General features: G+C 40.3%; 1 protein-coding gene across 7 annotated transcripts in view; it reads right to left on the reverse strand.

The window, feature by feature from the left end:
* celsr1.S (cadherin EGF LAG seven-pass G-type receptor 1 S homeolog) overlaps nucleotides 1-20,885 on the reverse strand; it is a 96,469-nt gene extending 75,584 nt beyond the window's left edge. For 6 of the 7 annotated variants that reach the window (XM_041588506.1, XM_018255794.2, XM_041588504.1 and 3 more), the window contains exon 1: nucleotides 16,650-20,884. In XM_041588506.1, coding sequence (XP_041444440.1) covers nucleotides 16,650-20,028 — 3,379 coding nt within the window. In that variant the 5' untranslated portion in view covers nucleotides 20,029-20,884. Of the gene's footprint in view, nucleotides 1-16,649 lie in introns of all 7 variants that reach the window. The other variant, XM_041588505.1, reaches the window with a different exon arrangement.
* Between the last annotated feature and the right edge of the window lie 1,237 nt (nucleotides 20,886-22,122).

Here is a 22,122-nt window from a genome sequence, read left to right on the forward strand (position 1 = left end):
TAGAGCTTTTAAGAAAACAGGAAAACAATGACGTTTTTTGAGATTCATGGAAAAAAAATCCCAATTCGATTGTAAGTCAATGGACTTCAAGTTTCACTCAGAAATACTAAAGCCATGGTGTAAATATTCACTCTGTGCAACCTCCCTTACATACATTTGCCATTAGGACTGTCTACAATTTTAGGGATTTGGCATCACTTTGTGAGCAATTTGAATATCTAATCATGTTCTAGACTATTTGTTCTTTGTAATTAAGGTAATATATTTATTCATATACAGCAAAGCTGAAACAAGAAGAAACTTGAAATTGTTTTGACATTTTAGCAAGGAATACATAGCACTGCCAAGTCTCACAATTGCAAAGGTAGATATCAACCTCTAGATAATTATATATATAATCAAAAGTTTAAGCATGCTAGGAGTGGTAGTCCAACTATATCCTGCAGTACTGCGGTACTCTGAAAATAACAAACTAGATAGCCATTAGTGACATCATTAAGGTGATATGATTAGTCATTTTCTACTGGTTAATCTTCATGAGCCACATTTGTAAATACATTAAAAAGAAATAGATGTGAAAATGTTCTTTTGGTTGAATAAAAAAATAATTATTCAGAATACTCAATACATTAACCTGTTTAGAGCCTGATGAAAAGCTTGTGGGTTACTGAATGGTTAACAAAAGAAGACAAATATTCACAGACACACCTGTTTGCACAGAGTTGCTAAATCAGGTGTGAGACTTCCTAGCCAATAGCAAACAAGCCTGTTTACACATTGTGCCTATGTAGAAAATAACAGCATGTAGTGAACTAAAAGTGTTATCTAACATTAAACAAGGACCCATTACTCATTAATATATTGAAAGACCTTTTTTCACACACAACACCAGCATGACTTTTTTTATATATATATTATGGGTTAGACAGGAGCTATAGTAATATCCGAAACACTCTCTAGTTACCTTCTGACAGCCAATGGGACAGATCAAAAAGTCAGCCAGCATACTTGCAAACAATCAAACTGCTTACTAGTTTCACTACATGTAACACCAGCTTAAGAAACGTCATTTCTGGAGTCAAGACGTCAAGAACCTTGAAGCAACTTTATTATCATTACAGACTATAATCGTTCTCCCACTGTTTATGGCCCAGCTTTAGTGCACAATGGTTGGCAATATAAATGGAAATTACTGAGATACTAGGCACAGATGAGGCAATGAGGCAATGAGAGTCTAGATATAAACCAATGTTTATTTTTTTAATAACTAAAACTCTAATAACTAAACTAAATGAATGGTCATAAAGGGCTTCAATTTCTTTCCATAATTCTAGTCTAGAAAAACACAGCTGATGTCCAAATGAACCCTCTTAGTGAAGGGGCCTACAAATAATTCTGATACAATTACAGGCCAACTCACCAAATGATTAATAAAAAGAAAAATACAGTTAAATCACTGAGGGGGGTGGCACAGATAATATTTAGTAACCAGCTACAAAACTATAACGATTTAAGTCTATATGAACATATATATATATATATATATATATATATATATATATATATATATATATATATATATATATATATATATATATATATATATATATTAAATCCTCAGAGTCAAGCATGATTACTCTGCTGCATTCCTTTCTGTTCATTCTTAATATCATACAATACTCACATGAACACTCATCTGCATGGTTTTTAACCCATTTCACATGTGGGTCTTTTCTAATTACCAGACACAAGCAACATATACAATATGTCAACAAAGTGGAAATTCCTGTATGGTCACAACTGTCACCCCTTTTGTTGCTTCTTGGAACCCTTTGGCTTATTAGATACTTTTTATTTAACTAGTTGGAACTAAATAACAAAATGTGCCATACAATATAAAGGATTGAATACTCTGTAAATAAAACCATGCTAAACATTGTGAAAAAATGCTAGTGAAATAGTGTGCTAAGTAATCTCATACAGACATGTCAGCATCCTCATTCTGTTCAATTAAGGACAAAATAGTGAGTAAGTAGCACCTTCCTTTTCTTCAGAGCTGAAAGCGACAATTCTACCAAGAAAATTAACATCCCTAAGGGCAATGACACACTAGGCATTTAATCACTATCATTCAAAACATGCTTAACAGGAAGCTACTTTCCATTACTGTCTATGTAAACACACTGTCCATGGGAAACAAGGTGGGGGACAATACAGTAGGAGAAAGCAGACTCCAGGGGCTCATGTGGGTAACTGGCCCCATCTAAAAACAAGTGCTCTGTAAGGATACAAATGTATTGTTTTTGCTAATTTTTATTACTCATCTTTCTATTCGGGCCTCTTATTCATATTCCTCTTAGTCAAAAAAGGGCATGGTTACTAGGGTTATTTGCAGCCACTGGATTGCTGAAATTGCAAACTGGATAGCAGCTGAATAAAAATCTAAATAACTCAAACACAACAAATAATTAAAAATGAAAGCCAGTTGCAAATTGTCTCAGAATATCACTCTCTACATCATATTAAAAGATAACTCAAAGGTGAACAACCCCTTTACATAACATAAATATAAATAAACAGACTAGAAATAAAGATTTGGAGGCAAATTTATTACATGGCTATTTGATCAAAGACTTGATGAGCTGCAGTGTTGAAAGGTAGCCATAGAGATAGAGATCCGCTATTGCTATTGGTCTATAATGTCCTCTATTGTACTTGTAAAGTGTAATCATGTCCCCAACCTTGATAGTCTACCCTCATAATTTAAGTCTTCCATCCCTCTAACCAGTTTGGTTGCACGTCTCTGCACTCTCTCCAGTTCATTTATATCTCTCTTAATTGCTGGAGTCCAAAACTGCACTGCATATTCTAGATGAGGCCTTACCAGGGACCTATAAAGAGGCATAATTATGTTTTCATCCTTTGAGTTTATGTACGTTCAATGCCCACCTCCAGGTCATTAAAGGGGAATTCCAGCTTCCAAACCAAAATTTGATAAAGAGGCCCACATAACACAGAAACCCCTAATATACCCATCACAGTTACATGTTTCTTCAAAAAGTATGAATAAATGCCATTTTCTATGCTGAAATCCAGCTGTTTAACAGTTCTTCTCTTTCTGCGTCATTTGAAATCCGGGCAGGGGAGGAGGGACTAAAACACTGATGTTACAAATTATAACAACTTCACAGCTTACAGACAGCATGCAGGAACTACATAACCCATAATGCATTGCACTGTGATGTTCCATTCCTTATTGAAATCACATGTGCCGGGAACTGTGGGGTTTTGAGGATGCAGTCTAAGCACAGATGGCTGCTGATACAAAGTAATGGTAGTCAGCCAGCTTAGCAAAGTAGTCAAGAGAGATCAGTAGGAGAGCAAAGGGCTGGGCTTAGGGAACTGTCCCAAACCAGTAAAGTCCTGATGCATATTTTTTAATTGATGTATATTGCAAAGTTGCTTGAAATTATGTTTACTTTTCAAAAAGCCTAAGTTATGTTTTTGTGGAGTTCCCCTTTAATAAACAAGTTAAAAACGCAAAGGACCGAGTGTAAAGAAACAATGGCGAGTAAAGAAACAATACAAATACAAATATAAAAGTATTTGCAGCAGGGTCCCTAACTTCCAGCCAGGAAGCGTTGCTTCTTATATTTTAGATAATTGTTTCAGTGTGTTTTTAAGTCTGCGAGCAGCCTTGTTTTGCTGTTGTGAATAGAAATTATAAGTATGACAACTCATTTACAGTGAATATTTCCAAAATTACTTTTTTAACAAAATCCACCAGAGCTAGTTTTGGATGGGAATTAAAGAGGTTGTTCATCTTTAAATCAACTAGAAAAAAATTGCAATTGGTTTTCATGTTTTATTTTTCTTTAATAAGTAGACTCCCGAGAATACAACTATTCAAATAACATTGACGTTATTAGTCATAAAGAAACACACTATTTCCCTGAAGGGGAACATTTATTTCTGATTAACAAATCCTACTTCAGATTGATTAACCTTTGTCATTTACGCTAAATCTCCTAAACATTTGGATAATAATAAACACTGCAGTTTACACACACACACACTTTTTATACATATATTTTTTAATGTGCAAATGCATCAAACTTCACGTCAGTATATACCAGTAAAATCATTATATGATATTACAATAGCAATTCTGATACAATATTCGGTAACTACAAAACAGAATGTGGTGTAAGTGAGAGGATCCCCTCCAATTTTTCTTTTTTAAAAACAAACAAACATTTTAAACAAGTTGTCAGAACAGAAGGTCTTTTCTTTGAGAAAACACACATTGCTGATTTTAGTAAGCAAGTTGGGAAATATCCACTTAATTATTCACTGGGATACTGCTTCAATGAAGACATGCAGACAAGCAAACATTACCCTGAATATATCAAATAAATAGGTATGTGAAAAAGATTTCTTTTGTTGGCAATGACAACTTTAGGGTAAATAGAAACCATAAAGGCTAGCTATGTCTGGTACATGCATACGCTGTAATGTGCTACAGTATTGAACTACAACACGCTATAGATAATTAGTTATAAGGTAGGGTTGGGTAGAGACTATCAAGCTGTCTGGTAGTTAGTTAGTACTATGCTTTTAAAGGGATATTTGATTGTTTTAGCTTATGCTTCAATGTAGCATCAAATAAAACAGCCTGTTTTGTAACTGTACCAATTTCTATATAATAAAAAGTACTTGTTCTTCACTTGCTTGCATAGGTCTAACACTAGTTACAACAAGTTTGGTGGCTGATAAAGTTATGGAGACATGCAGCCACCACGTTATAGAATTTGAAAAAATGCCTATCTTTATTGTTTAAGTTACACATTTACTGCTGGTGATGCCATCCCACCTCTACTTACTTTTTGAGATCTGCATTGATATTAAAGACTATTCCTTCTGATAGCTGAGAATGGATGTAACCCTGCCTTTACCCTGCTGCCACATTCCACCCAGCTTGTAAACTGTGGGTTCAAAGGCCATATAATCATACCAACCAATAAGCTGCCATGTATACACATCTGTCCATTCAAAAATACAAACACATTGAGTGTGTGTAGTAAGTAGTAACAAAGCTTTTGAAACTCACTCAGTCAGTGGCAGAAGGATACTTAACTGGGCCCCCGGCAAAACAGTTATAGAGCACCCCCCCATATCATGCTGTTTTGATATCCTTACCCACATTTTGCTTATATTTATTTTTAGAAACTTGCCTTCTTCTTCTTTTAAACTGCTGCCTGTTTTCTAGGATAATGTAGTCCAAGCAGCCATATGTAAGTTAAAATTCTAAGCCCAAGGGCTGCAGAATAAAAATAATGTAAATATTTCAAAAACTATAAACAACAAAGACCCCAAGACCAGCACACTTCTGGTGTACATCAGAACGTAGTGTATTTCATCATTTCACTCATTCAAGAGTATACAGACCAGCACTCATCAATTTCAACAAACGTTATCCTTGTAAACTTAGCAAAAAGAAGAATGTTTTAAATTAAACAGACAGTATTATTTCAAAATAAATTGAATTTTAAGCAATTCTTATTTTCTGGTGCATTCACTGAAAGTTCTTTCATTTTAGCCTGCTAAAAAGATGTAGTACATTACAATACAGAGGCAAGGCAAAGTGAAATGTAAGACTGCAAAGTAATGTACACATCCAGACTTAAATGTTATTAGAAGTCTTCAGAAATATATATAAGAAATCACATGGAGAGATCATAGTAGCCTGGATAAATGGCTGGTTAATGTGCTTGAGAGGCTCTGCTTTCAACAGGTTTTAGTAGCATTCTTGGCAATATGATCGGAAGGGTGAGCCAAGTGGGAAACAAATGTGAATAAATTCTACTACCTATCATCACTGGGTACTGTTATTCCAGAACCCAGTCTGGGCTTGGAGTAACAGTAACACCATCATATAAATGGATACATCATTGCTAGCACAACTAAAGGAATGGTTTCCAAATTACTGGAGAAGGCAGCTAAGCAAGCATTTCTCTTATCTACTCATATTAAAAGTTATGGGTTACATTCCCCGGTATTATCAGTCACATTAGTATGTATTTGCACACTAGTATGTATTTCATTGCAACCACCACTGGCAAAATCTTCTTAATGACACTCAAGAGTTACTCTAAGGTGCACATTTACTTAGCTCGAGTGAAGGAATAGAATAAAAAATACTTCGAATTTGCTACTTTGACTATGACTTCGAATCGACCGATTCGAACTGAAAATCGTTCGACTATTCGACCATTCGATAGTCGAAGTACTGTCTCTTTAAAAAAAACTTCAACCACCTACTTTGCCACCTAAAACCTACCGAACATCAATGTAAGCCTATGGGGAAGGTCCCCATAGGCTTTCTAGCCAATTTCTGATCGAAGGAAAAACGTCCGCTAAATCCTTCGACTTCGATATTTCAAGTATTTAACTACGAGGGTCGAATATCGAGGGTTAATTAACCCTCGATATTCGACCATTAGTAAATGTGCCCCTATGTTTTACCCAGAACAATGTGAGCTTATGAACTTTTAAGTCAAGCTACACTATCAAAAAGCTGTTATTTGCTTAAAAGCCACCAATATTAACAAGCCTGTTAAATATCATATCCAAAAACAAAACACTGACCCCCAGGGGCGTAACTACAGAGGAAGCAGACCCTGCGGCTGCAGGGGGGCCCAGGAGGTATAGGGGGCCTATGAGGCCCTAATTAATGAGAAATGTCAATATATATTGGTAAAACAGGACAACCTCTGGAAATGTTGGGGGCCCTAAAATGAATTTGCTGTGGGGCCCAGTAGCATCTAGTTACTCCACTGCTGACCCCACAAGTAACATCCCTTGGCTGCCTGGGGCATTTGAACGGTTCATGGTCCAGAGTAGCATTAGTATAAAAGAGTTCATAATATTTGTGTGTGCTGTTTAATGAAACAACAAAAAATGCTATCCAACTGCTACAATTTAAGGGCCACAGAAAATGGAACAATTAAGGTCCCCATGGATGCAAAGATTTCTTTTGCCGAACGACCGATTTTATCGAAGTCAGACCAATCCTTCGAAATTATCGTGCAGTTAGTGGGATTTGAACGATGGAACATCTTACGATTTTTCGTCCGACATGTCAGGAAATTGATCAGCCAGGTTAAAAAATCTTTGTTGGCCCCAGTGCAATCTATCTATGTTTGCAGGGCCAAGCAGGCAGCTACCCTTTGTTTTCCTAGCAAATTGGTCTTTTTAGTTGATGGACAATTTGTACGATCGTTCTGAGATAATTGCGGTCTCACAATGATGATCGGATCTTTTAAAAATCTCAACATCTATGGCCAGCTTAAGTCTCCTATAATAGATAGTAAAAATAGTTGTAAAACAACTTTTCAGGTCACCTGACGAAGGGGGAACTGCCCCCGAAACGTTGTGCTGACAAATATACACGTAAGGGGCCAGTCCCCTGCTTGAATCGCCCTGTGTGCCGGTACCTGTCTCTTTTGTTCCTGGATGTGTTGAGGAAGTGCCGACTTTCTAGGGTCCGAGCACAGGGGGTAAGCATTCCATAGGGCTCGGGTGTGCACGTGACTGTTTGCTTGAATAGGCAGTTTAAAGTGCACATAAACCACTGACATTTTAAAACAAATGGCCCTACTTCTAAAACAGACCTTCATATTTTTAAAGTGACAGTGCTTCTGTGAATTGTCATGCTACTTCTATTTCATTCCAGTTCCCAGCACTAATAGAATTAAGCACTATTCTTTTTTATAGCTCTGCCCTACTGTGTTTTATATCTGCTTTCCAACAACTCCAGCACTTGGCAGGAAAAAAAATATGAGAAACAGGACACAACCAGTAAATAAATGGAAACAAAAATGTGGTTGGGTGACAAGGCAAATCCAAAGTCCTTTCTGCATTCCATTCTGAACGGAGTGTTGCTGTGACTACTGACATAGGTGAATCTTGAGGCTACCACAATCTCAGGACCAGGGGGTAGCTCCAGGGTTCCCTCAGAATGCAATGACTGTCGGAGTTCAGTTGTACTGAAAAAAATAGGTTGCACATGTCACCCGCAGTGAACACTGGATATGACGCCAGACTGACTTCAAAAATATTTTGCCTGATTTGTGATGAAACTCATGCGCAGTTGCGTTAATTTTGGTGAAATTGTGGTAGGCGGAGTGCAAAGTGCAAACGTGTTTTCAATTGCTTTCTATATAAATATATCAATTTGTCAAGTTTCTCAGTACATCAGATTCACAATTGATACATTCTCAGTACATCAGATTACAATTTGATACATTAGTTGTTACAGTGCAAGCAGCAACAAACACCAGCTCCTACTGAGCACTCTTGCTGAGCTTTAATAGCGTTTGTACCCAATCATCTGACACAACTGAAACAGTAGCCAATACATTGCTTAGCAGCAACAGAAATTCCGGTCCCTACAGAGCACGCTCCCTGAGCTTTAGCTAGTTAGCATTTCAATGATGCTTCAAAAGAATTGTATTACATATCTCAAATTAACGATTTAGAGGGCTGGAGGCACAAGCCTAAATTTTTGAAAGCCGGTAAAAATGGAAAGTAAGTTAGTGGTTCAAAGTGAAGAGACATTTTCTGGCTGGAAACCACCAATGCTTTTACACTTTTCTCATTCAAGTCAATGGTAGGAGGCAATTTTCACACAATTTTCAAGTTGTATACCTGCAGCCTAAGCTAAATCAAAATGATGTGTTCTGTAGTATCATAGAAGTGTACCTCAAATATAAGTAATGAATTATACAAGTTTTTTCCTGTGTGCAGAACGTCTCTTTTTAAAACCTCAGAATTTCCTTGAAAACAAAGACATGCTAGAATATCAAGCTGCAACAGTCGCTCTCTAAATAAAAAAATACCATAACCAACCAACCAACTGAGAGCATGAGGTATGGCATAGCCCTAAGGATTAAAATACATACAAATGAATAAATAGGGAGAATATCAGCATACAGACATTACTGTACATGGAAAGTATATTAAAACCACTACAATTACACAATTCTCAAGTCTTTGTAACGTCAACACATTTAATAACAATGATTAAGGCATCAGTCATATATAATTACCTTTCTTTGGTAAGTTAGACTACTCTGGCTTACATAAACAGAAATTACAGCATCCATTACATAGCCCCAAATGACTATATTCACTATTAAGCAATATTATGAGGATTATTTTTATTATTTATACTTCTACAACAATATTTCTATGGCAGAGCTTCTCTAGTTTCTGTAAGACTACAGCCATACAGGTGATTACCTTACTGTATATAAGCACCACAAGAAAGACTTGCTATTATTTCTATATGGTTGCAGATCAGCGACAGTCTTCTGAGACAGTCAATGGAGAATGTGGATAATTGTATCCTTGTTTTTTTCTAGTACACTCATTGCAGAGGGAATGATAAATTGCCATTCCCCTTTGCCAGAAGTAGAAGTACAATAAAAGGTAAAATATGGCATTATTAACCATTGTTATGGTTTAGTTCTCATTTAAATCAGCCATGTGTACTGGTGTTTTTAACCCATTAATCTATACTCAACTAGACCTAGCATGTTAAAAAAAAAAAAAAAGTTATCAAAAAGTAAATAAAAGTAAGCAGCTTTCCATTATACGTGGATTTAAAATGTTGAGTTGTTTTAAAGTTATTTGCAACTGTAACTGTAATTTCTTCTCCAGGCTTCTTCATTACTCATGAGTCATAACTAGTAAAGCAGAAAATATAAACAGACACAGAAAGAACAAAAATGTTTCCAATTCAAATCGAATGTAACTAAAGAAACTTTTGACATTAAAAGTTTGATCACTTGTAACAGCACTAATGTTATATACTTGCTACAATGTCCATGTAACTTGCAATATATAGGAAGGACAGGCAGGTGTCTTAAGACAAGAATAGGAGAACACATGAATAACATCAAAAAAGGTGTATTAACACACAGTGTGTCCGCTCATTTTAAGAGCCATCATAACTCCGATCCATCACTATTAACCTTTGCAGGAATTATTCAAAAAAGAACCCATTGGAGAGGGAGTGATATAATTAAATCTATTTCTCAGGAAGAAACAGTCTGGATCAACAAACTAAAGACACTTGCACCTAAAGGGTTAAACATTGACATTGATCTCAAATGTTTTTTAATTGACTAAATGTTTTTTTAATTGACTAAATGTTTTAATTGGAATTTTTATATTTGTAAAGTTTTAGACTCTCTAATTGCCAACTTCGGAAAACGAAATGCTCTGTGTGCCTGCCCCCAGGCAGGCACATGGAGCAGAACCCACAGTATGCAACTCACGCAGAACCCACAGTATGCAACTCTCTTCCATCCACAATCTGAGAGGGATCTTCTTTCGATTTTTAAAAATGCTTAGAGTGCAATATGAAATATTTAAACAATCAGTACATATTAAAAACATATTGTTATTATTGTACTGCTCCTCTGAGCAGGGAGACTGCTATACACACCATGCTACAGATGCAGCTCCTTCCCAATAAAGAGATACCCTATAGGGGACAAAGAAGTTTTAATACAACAATGTTCTCAAAGGTTTGAGAAAGTCACCCCTGCTTGCACCTCCTTTTACATCACAAAGAATTCTTTCAGATAGACGTAACTGTGATATTAGCAACATATGCTTTTTTAAATTATATTTTAGCTTTTTATGCTACTTGTAAATCCCTGGCATACAGCACTATCCAGGTTTCCTTTCAGCAACAAGAGTCCTGAGATAAAATGTAGCAAGTGTACTGCAGTCTGTTTCATCTAGACACTAAATATATCAGCTAAAAAACTGATAATAAGAGTGAGAAAGGGAAGGAATGCACGTCAGAGACAAGCAAATCAGTCTGTTCTCAGGGTTTCCTGAAACCTTATATAGGCCAGTCTAAAGCTGACAAATCAGTTCATTGTAATCTCTTACTTCTCTCATTGAAAAAAATGCCAAAGTAATACACTTGGTGTCTTATACTGAAATGTTCCCAAAAAATATTCTTACACAGCCACAGAGTAAATCACAGTTTTTAGTTTTTCACAGCATCTAGTTTGTGACAGTTTTCTTTTAAGAAATGTCCTAGAAAATGCAATATAAAGTTGTTATAATACATTAAAGGATAAAAAATACATGTTGTGTAGCTCTTCTATCTGATTTAAATGAGTGGATTGGATATGTATAGATTAATCTCCTTTGAAGTTATCCCATTCCAAACTCAATGTCTTCTCTAGAGAACACATTAGCCTTTGGCACTGCTCTTTTGCAGCCCTGTAGAGAAACATTCACAGCAACCAGTTGTTAAAGTGAAAATGCAATTGATCATCTTTAAACCTTTTTTGTTTTTGCTGCAATAACTTGTAAAATAAGCATTTCCAATAAATCACTGGCCCTCATCTTAATCATTCAAAATAGCTATAAAATCTAGCCATTAGAATTGCTTGGGACTGATTAACTATGGTAGGGGTTGTTTTAAAATCAGGGTGGTGCAAACAAATTTTCCCATGAAAAGTAGTGTGTGTAATTAACATACAAGCAATACATGAATTGATTTGCTTTTTCCTTAAACACCTATAAAATTCTGCAGACTTTTCCGATCTAGTTTTAGAAAGAGCAGTTCTGTGTGATCTGTCCTAACATGTAGGATCTGCCATGGTGGAGATGCCTCACTCTCACAGAATGTTTCAGTAGCTGTGTTTAGTCTAGAGTTGCCCTCTCATTGAAGATAAGATGCTTCTGTTTATCTGCTCATCTGCTCCCTGACTGTGCTATAAATCACCGAGGGTACTAAGAAACTCATTATATTTAAAATTAAGAACTAAGCTGTGTTAACAGCCAGTACACAAACTGGTAACATGAGGTATGTCCTTTCACTAATTCTACCACAGTGACCTAGCAACTCCCAGGACAGTACAGCCACTTCCAGAGTTTTACAAGGGAAACGTGTTACTGACAGCATTCCCATGATGTGGTGTGGAGTGTGCACTCAAGTTGTGATCTGATCATTTAAACACAACAAGTTGGGGGCATTTGGCTTAGCACGTTACAAATAATGTGTTACTTGGCTGTGAAAAAAATACAAAAAACACACATGCACTGATCCTTAGTCCCAAGTAATATTTAAGAGATTCTCAGGGATTATGCAGAGGCCACCATCTTTGCAGAATCTATTTTCAGCTAACTTTTTTTAAGCATTTCCTTTAGTTCTTCTAATAATAATAAAGTACTTAATGATAACTAAGATGAAAATTCCATACTGGCAGAAAAACAATTAGGTATTGTTAATCTTTATAAATTGACAAAACTTAAGCTGTGACGATCCAGTTTACATTAGTACCCCCTATCTGGCAAGCTCCAGGTCCCAAGTATTCCGAATAGTAAATGATATACACATACTTCTGCAATTAATGTTTAACAACTGCACTTGAATGGTTTCTTAAGTTGAATATCTATAGTTGTTTTTTTTTTTCAAAGCTAATGGAAATATTTTCTTCATTTCTTTATGACTGGTCTCTAATATTCCTAAGGAAAAAGTCTAGATGAAGACCAGAACTTCAATTGCTTAAAATTACCTACTCAGAAAACCAATTAGTTTATATAGGTATGTATTGCTGAAGCTATATTTTTTAAGCAGAACACCTTAATAATTATAAAATGTACATGCAGCTGGATTGAACTGCTGACTTGTTATCTTAAATCAGGGGTCTCCAACTTTTCTTTGTTTTTTTACCCGTGAGCCACCTTCGAGTTAGAGAGCAACACAAACATGAAAAAAGTTCATGGTGGTTCCATATAAGGGTTGTGATTGGCTGATGGTAATCCCTATGTTGACTGGCAGTCTACAGGAGGCATTACCCATGGTTTTATGCAACCAAAACTTGCCTCCAAGCCAGGAATTCTAATATAAGCACCTGCTTTGAGGCCACTGAAAGCAACAGCCAAGGGGTTGTTGAACAAGATACTGCTTGTGAGCCACTGGTTGCTTAAGTAATGCCCTGCTGTGCTTTACAATAACTGCACAAAGGGATATACAGTATATATATATATATATATATATATATATATATATATATATATATATATATATATATATATATATATATATACTGTATATCCCTTTGTGCAGTTATTGCTATATATATATATATATATATATAGCAAGCTGTTCACATTGGATCAATAGAGCTAAATTCCAGCTTGCATTCAACTCTATTGATTCCCTGCAATGGCACAGCTGTTCATCTAGGGAAAGCCAAGGCCCCAAGAACAGGTCTCTTTACAGCACAAAAAGTCGTTCTATTGCTGAACATGTGATGAAACAGTATCCTTTTAAACAAGCTTAATGAACTACCAAATTTTGATTTCACATTGTTGTGGGTATTTTGGTGTAATTATGATTTATAATTGTAGTAGTTACAGTGCATTGGTGCTCACCGCAAGTTAAAGGACCAGTAACATCAAAAAAAAATTAAAAAAAAAAAATTCGTTAGAATACAACGGAAAAAAAAACACCAAGACAAATTAAAATTTAAAATTGCAAAGCCTTTATTAAGAAATAACTTACTGAAACTCCGCTCCTCTTTGGAAAAAGCAGGGCGACCGGCCATAGTGCGACGCTCGATTTCTCCTCCCTGGCTAGCTCCCATAGTCTACTGACAGCAGGAAAATGTCGGACGGTGCTGGAAAGCGGCCCGGCTGGATGAAGATCTGAAGTCTTGGATAAAGAGCTGATGTGTCCGGTGTGTGGCTCCTTCTACAGGGAGCCCATTATCCTCCCCTGTTCCCACAGCCTGTGCCTATCCTGTGTGCGCCTCGGGGGAGATCTTGCGGTGACTCAGCCTCACCCCAGGGCAGGTGGCAGCGCAGGCAGCAGGGCTCACAGACATCGCTGCTTGAGATTATCATTTATCATGCCGGATCAGAGACTGCAGCCAGCAGATTAGCCAACAAGCATGAGGCGAAGGTGTGAGGAGGATGCCCAGAAAATGGTGTGGAAAGAAATCCCATTGATGGCAGTGGTGTTGAACTGGTAGGTAGATCATTATATATAGACTATACCTGGATATTTGTAATCGCTGACAACTACACCATAAATATTCTTATGTTATGCTTTCCCATCTACTTATAAATGATAATCTCAAGCAAATGGCGGACAAGTCCTTCCCCTCCACACAACGACCAGGGTGAGTACCGGCACCACATCAAGTATTACCGATCCGTAATTTGCTTGAAATTATAATTTATCACACTGGATCAGGGGCTGCAGCCGTCAGATCAGTCAACAATCAGCGATGTCTGTGAGACCTGCTGCCTGCACTGAGACCCGCCCGGGGCAATCTCACTAAGCATCGCCTGCTGCGGCAGGGCTGGGTGAGTAGGAGGCTGAGTCCCCGCAAGATCTCCCCTGAGGCGTGCCAGCTCTGCACAAGAATGTTCCGGGCACACAGGATACTAACAGGCTATGGGAGCAGGGGAGGAAAATGGGCTCCCTGTAGAAGGAGCCGCACACCAGGCACTTCAGCTCTTCATCTAGCCGGGCAGCTTTCCAGCACCGTCCGACGTTTTCCTGCTGTCAGTAGACTATGGGAGCTAGCAAGGGAGGAGAAATCGAGCGCTGCACTATGGATGGTCGCCCTGTCGCCTTTTCTGAAGAGGAGCAGAAGTCAAGTTTCGGTAAGTTATTTCTTAATAAACGCTTTGCAATTTTAAATTTTAACTGGTCTAGGTGGTTTTTTTTTCGTTGTATTCTAATTTTTTTAAAAAATTTTTTTGATGTTACTGGTCCTTTAAAGGAACATGTATGGGCACAAGTACCTTTATGAATAACATCAATGCATACTCAGTTCAGCGTCATTTGTTTACTGTCCATATTGCATTTATAATTGTAAATGAAGCTTTTTGTGAGAATCCCACAGGATAGGACACACAGAGGTATACCAAATGGACATTACTATGCAGTTATCACAAATGAGAAACCATATTGCCAGCAAATCTGTGACTGCAAGTCACAATGAAAAACGTTCCATAACTTTTCCTTAACAAAATGTATTTTAAGATTAATGTAAAAATGTATTGACAGTAATAACCCCAAGATGCTGACATCCATAAACAGCATGTATTATAAATACTATGGTACTGCAGGAATCAGTTTGTAAAAACAACATAGTTGCACATTTTAATTCACTGTTTGCAATTATTTAATTGAAATTGCCTATATGGGAGATGGCCTTCCCATAGTTCAGACCTTTCTAGATAACTGGTTTCAGGGTAACAGATCCCATACCTGTACTGTAAAAGCACCTGCCAAAATGTCTCAATGGTGACCTGGCAAATTCAAGCCCAACTTCACAACCATTACATTATTTTCCTACCTTAGATATTTCTGCCAAATCTCCCAACTGGCATGGTCATACATAAAATAATAATATTTAGATATAAAAGAACACACACATTTCACGAAGTAGATATATTCCTATACAGTAATATTTTACCGGTTTAATCTCATGTGTATTACATATATTCTGCTCACTTTCTTGTGTATGCAAAATGATTCCATGCAGGAGAAGGGTCCCGAGCATAAGGCAACTTGATGATAGCTAGTCATTCAACATGTATATCCTAATGTATATGTACATATATGTACTGTATATCCTAGCCTTAGGGACAGGTTGACACCTGACATTCACTGCATTCAGTGGAATGCAGTTGTCTTGCCTCTGTTTTGTGTTTTGCACCCTTTTTTGGTGCACCAGTTCAAATATACTTTTCATACTGGCAACAAATGGCTGAGAAAGGGTATATTCACATTCCACATCTCAACATTATTGTGCACTAGAATATGGCCAACACTTAATTTAGAGGCACCCCCAACTGTTTCTGTTTGCTTCTATGTAGGTTCAGATTTTTGAGAGATAAATCATATCTTCGGTTTGTTATAAATTACATCTAAACTTTTGCAACATTGTTTAAAAAGTAACAACCAGGAATTAAGCAAATACTGTTTTCAATGGAAATTGTTTTTACAAATATTTTAAAAAGTACTGAAAATTTTTAATAAATGTATATTGGAAATTTGCTTAGAATTGTGTTCTCTTTTTTAGGCATTTTTTTTATTTTGGGGTTGAATATTGTAATGAAGATTTTGGAACATTGCTTAGAATTACATTCTCTTTCATTATAAATCATGTTATTCTAAATATCAAGAGTGGAAACCTAACTTACTTTAAATTGATGTTATTCTACCTGTAAATTTTCACCACAAGATAAACATAAGTATTTGTTCAGTTGCTAAAATCACTCATCTTAGACTGTTTTAACATGTGTCAAGAAGGATTTATGCTCTACATCCTAATTATAAGCAGACAGATAAACAGATAAGATCACATTCCAAGGTAAGGTAGTCTGCAATGATACCACTAAATTGCTTTCTCCCCCTAAATCTCAATGTACTTGGACCTGGGGGAGGGGTGGTATCTGTATACACACTAATGATCCATATATAGGAAATTGGGATTGTCAGTGTAGAAACAGTGTGCTTATACTACTAATAAGTTCTTTTATCACAAGCAATCAACCAGAAGAGAGGACAAAGGATGCAGAATATCATCACTTACCTGTCACTGAGACCCTCATCAGTGCCTCAAGGGGACGGTTATTGTCCAGATCCCGGCTCAACTTGAGCTCTCCAGTAGAAGGGTCCAGTATAAGCAGGTTTAGTTCATTCCCCTGAACAAAACTATAATGCAAAGTGTCAGACACATCAGGGTCATAGGCTGGGATTTTGCCAATGACTCCTATGGGGAAACTATTGGATTTGTTAGTCACATAATTGTTAAAGATTATTTCAAAATCCTGTAGCACTGGGTCATTGTCATTTTTATCCAGGAGCTTGACATGGACAGTTGCTCTGCTCACCAAGGGAGCAGAGGTAGCCTGCACCACAATCACATATTCAGTCTTCACTTCATAATCCAGATCTACCAAAGCAGTTAGGTCTCCATTGAAGAGATCCAACTGAAAGACCTCTGGATTGTTCCCTTCCACTATCTGGTACATGATCTGAGAATTGGTGCCTTCATCTGGGTCAGTGGCAGTGATCCTGGCAACAACAGACCCAACTGGGCTGTTCTCCTCTACATATATGTCCAATTCATTACTTTTGAAGACAGGGGCATTGTCATTAATGTCCAATACTGTGATGAGGATGTCCACTGGGGATTTTAGAGGAGGGTTACCTCTATCAACAGCATAGGCTTTTAGGTTATACACAGGAACATTTTCTCGGTCCAACTTTGCGTTAGTCCTAATGATGCCTGATGTGGGCTCAATGTAAAAGTCCCCATCTCCATCATTCCCACCATGGAAAGTGTACGTGACCCTCCCATTAAGGCCAGAGTCTCTGTCTGTTGCAGAAACCTGAAGCACACTGGTGGAAAGTGGTACGTCCTCAAACACAGAGCCCACGTACCTGTCCCTCATGAACTGTGGCATGTTGTCATTGGCATCGAGAATCAGAATCTCTACATAGGTGGTATCTGACTTCTGTGGAATGCCATTGTCCTTAGCAGTCACAGCTATTGTGTAGGATGCCTGGTCCTCATAATCCAGTTCTATGAGGGTGGTGATTGTACCTGTGTCTGGGTCTATCCTGAACTGGGGTATGTTATCTTCCATTGTATATGTTATCCTAGCATTCTCCCCAGTGTCTTCATCTGTGGCACTGATAGTGACTATTGAGGTGCCAATGGGCTTATCCTCGCTAACACTGACTGTATAATGGGAGCTCTGAAACACTGGCCGGTGAGTGTTGGCATCAGTGACATTGATGAAGACTAGGACAGTGTCAGACCTGGTGCCATCAGAAGCAGTGACAGTAAGGACATACTGCCTCTCCTGTTTGTAATCCAAAGGTAGAGCCAAAGTGATCAGTCCTCCCCCACTCTGACTGGTTATGGCAAAGCGGTTTCTGGTGTTGCCACTGGTGATCTGGTAAGTGACCACACTGTTCACATCTCTGTCCACAGCAGTCAGGGTCAGGACACTGCTCCCCACAGCCGCATCCTCATTCAGGCGCAGATGGTAAGCCTTCTCGGTGAAAGTTGGGTTGTTGTCATTGACATCCAATATTGTTATGGTGACACTGGCTGAGGAGGTCATGGCTGGCTCGCCCTGGTCCCTGGCTTCTACTCCAAAAGTGTACAACTCCACCGCCTCCCGGTCCAGCTCTAGGGAAACTGTAATCCAGCCGGTGTTATTGTTGATGACAAGGGGGAAATTGGGAGGGGTGCCGGTGAGCCGGTACTGTATGCGGGCATTGTCCCCGGAGTCGGCATCATTGGCCTGGATATGAACCACCGAGTAGCCAATGGGCACGTTCTCCAGCACGGTGGCCTGGAATGGGGTGCTGACAAAGATGGGCGCGTTGTCATTGACGTCCACGACCTGCACTGTGACCATGCCCGTGGTGTTGCTGAGGGGAGGCCGCCCCCCGTCCTGCGCTTTGATCCTCATACTGTACTCCCGGATCGCCTCGTAGTCCAGCGGGTGGATGACATCGATGTTGCCGGTGAACGAGTGGATGTAGAACTGGCCCTTGATGTTGCCGCTGACGATGCTGTAATAGACGATAGCGTTGTTGCCCTTGTCCCGGTCGGTGGCTTGTACTTGCAGGATCTGGCTGTTGGGACTGATGTTCTCCGGCACCTGCACCACGTAGCGCTTCTCGCTGAACTGCGGGTAGTTATCGTTCTCGTCCTCCACGTAGATATACACGGTGGCCGTGGCACTTTTGGGACCGGGGTCCTTGCCTTGGTCATTCGCCTCCACAATGAGCTGATAGTCCGTTACCGCCTCCCTGTCCACCAGTGCTCGGGTGCGGACAATGCCGGAGCGGGCGTCGATCTCAAACACGGCAGATGCCCCCTCGGTGCCCCCCAGGAGCCGGTACAGCATGTTGGCGTTGGACAGCGCATCCCCGTCAGTGGCCCGGATAGTCATCACCTCGTAGCCCACCTCTATGTTCTCCCTGATGTTCTCCCGGTACTCGGACTGCTCGAACACCGGCACGTGGTCATTGGTGTCACTGACTGTCACGGTCAGGTAGGTGGTGGCGGATCTCCGGGGGGACCCGAAGTCAGTTGCCGTTACTTTGAGCACGTGAGTGTCCTTGGTCTCCCGGTCCAGTGGTTGGCTGGTGCTCACCGTGCCCGTCTCTGAATCGATCTCAAAGTAATCGTTGGAGCGACTATCGAACAGCGCCTCCATGAAGTACTCCAGCCGGCCCGCCTCCCCCGTGTCCGGATCCACTGCCCGCAGAGAAGTCACCCGGGTCCCCGCCGGCTCGTTCTCCGGCACCGACGCCTGGTAGTTATGGAGTTGGAACTGGGGGCTGCTATTTGTGCTCCTCTTTATTCTCCTGTGTCTGCCCCGAAGCTTCCTCCTCACCCGCACCAGCACCTGCTCCGAGGAGCCCCTACACATGATGGGCACAGCTGCCCCTGAGCTCCCGCACACAGTCCGCCGCACAATGGAGGAATCAGACAGTGAACAGCCGGTCCCCCCCAGTAGAGCGGCCACAAGTGCCTGAGTCTTATGCAGCAGTTCCGGGGGACACCGGGGGGCCATATACTCCGCTCTGTACTCAATGTCCACATCAGGGAGACTCTCGCGGGCCCCCGCGCTCTCCCCCCGGCTCTCAATAGGGCACTCCGGCCGGTGCACATACACTCGCAGGCGGATGGATAGGACGGTCCGGTCAGAGCGGGAGGTGACACGGAGGGTTGCGGGAAGCGGTACATGAGAACAGTCTGACCCGGGTATCAAGCTCAGCTCTCCCAGGTGGCTCAGTGCAATCGCCGTTGAGTTGTTCTCCAGGAGGTAAGTCCAGTCCGCTCCCAAGGACAGGTTGGCTCCCCCGGGATAGAGGTGAACTTGCAGAGCCCCCGCGAGCTGAAGCAGCCCCAGCACCGTCATACACACACTCAGCGCCCACATCTCCTCACAGAGGCCTGAGGGGCGGCATCAGGGCCGCTCGCCCCAATTTCACTTCTTATCCCACGGGAAGTTTAAAAGTGATTTCAAAATGGCTCCAACCCCCCTGGTTCAGCGCCGCTCCCCTCTCCTCCGCCTCCTCCTCCCCTCGGTCCTGATTAGCATAAACCTGCTCCCAGTCTGTGCGCCCTGCCGGGGGCGGCCCCTCACTCTCCGGAGCTCTGGCCTCTCCTGTCTGCCCCTGGCAGTGGCGCTCCGGTAACGCAAGGGACGGTTGCTATAGCTTATATAACCCCGGCCTGGGATAGTACTTGTAATACCACCGAGCGTATGGACTTTTCTGGGGTCAATGGGACATTCTCTCCCACCCCCACTTAAAGCGGCGCTACAGGTCTTTCCTGAATGGATGTGACTGTGGGCTTCCCCCTCACTGGCTGCGCTGCCACCTGTTCCTCCGCCGGGAGCCTCGCTCTGAGCCGTCTGCCCCTTCCCCCGCCCGCGCAACGGGTTTCGGCTGCTCTGGGCCCCTCAGACTAGAACCGCACAACTTCTCTATAGTATGTGTTGGAGCCGACGGGGCTTTGTGAGTGTCACATGAGCTGCTATTGTTGCACCCTGTCGCACTGCCGGGAATCCCCTCATTCCCTATGAGCCTGGCCCCGGGGGCGGATAGAGACAACTGCAAGATGCCTTGGGTGCCAGTCAGCCTTTTCAAATTGCTTTTATCTCTGCTACACGACAGGAGTTTTTATTTTAATATAAGGATTTCGTTGCATGTTTCTCCTTTAAATGTTTTCTATTTCCCATATCCATTAACTATAAATGTTAACTTCGAAATAAGCTGCGAGAAATACTGTTAGAAGGACACAGGGGAAGGGAGGGAAGTTTTTGTTCTCTCCATTTAAATGTATTGTTCGTAACGTGGAGAGGAGCGTGACACCCGTCACCATGGCAACGGCACTGGAGCGTCCTGCGAGAAGGGATTGATAGGAACAACTATTTGCTTCTGATGGTACCTGAAAGGTCCTCTAGCGCCACCTGCCGATTCTACAAGGCAATGACACGACTCGTTGAAATTGATAAGAAGTAATTGTGCATTTATTTTTTTGCACTCTTAATAGATGGGCATAGGGGAATTTGTCAAGGGCCCATCAGGATAAGATCCCACCATCAGATCATTGCCTGGACATATGTTTCACTCAAGCATCTCACAGTGGCAGACCCCTTATTTTTTAGGGATGCACCAAATCCACTATTTTGGATTCGACCGAATTAGGGGTGGGAAGGGGAAAACATTTTTTACTTCCTTGTTTTATGACAAAAAGTCACGCAATTTCTCTCTCCGCCCCTAATTTGCATATGCAAATTAGGATTCAGTTCGGCCAGACAGAAGGATTCGTCCGAATCCTGTTGAAAAATGCAGAATCCTGCCCGGATTTGGTGCATCCCTACTTATTTTAATCAACAGAAAATAAACGTACTGAACCTATTTACTTTTTTTAACCTATTGTTTCTACATTTTACCCAAAGTTTTTATTTAGTTTATTCCTTTAATATTCAGCAACAACTGGCTGTGGATATTTATATCACAAATTTCTTAGGGCTACCTTCTCTCCCTTTCTTTTCTTCTTTTTATGGGGAACATCCCCCATTGTATTGTTATAATAAAAAAGAAAAATAAACCCCAAAGCTTAGTACTTTGGGGCCCACCAAAGGGTTTGTCCTGGGCCCACAAGTACCTTAAAGCCGCCCTGGTTATAACACAGAATGTCTAGGAGTAACCTCTATAGTATATCTTTAGAAATGGTGTTTATGGATGTCATCACTTATAATTAGTTTGTGTTACTTGTGTCACATACCCCATTGACCTTGGATAGTGAAGGGTGTAGAGCACACTGGAAACCACACCAAGTCAGACCAAAAAGTTAAAAAAAAGGCTTGAAATGATTGCTCAATAAAGTAACTTTTTGGTCTGACTTGGCGTGGTTTCCAGTGTGCTCTACACCCTTCCTTCGGTTTTTTTTTTTTTTTTTTGCTATGCGGTTTATGTCCACTCCCTTGAACTGAGAGCCTGTGGCTGGAGCACCTGGGCCATCC

The sequence above is a fragment of the Xenopus laevis genome, chromosome 3S, assembly GCF_017654675.1.
Source record: "Xenopus laevis strain J_2021 chromosome 3S, Xenopus_laevis_v10.1, whole genome shotgun sequence".
NCBI lineage: Eukaryota > Metazoa > Chordata > Amphibia > Anura > Pipidae > Xenopus > Xenopus laevis.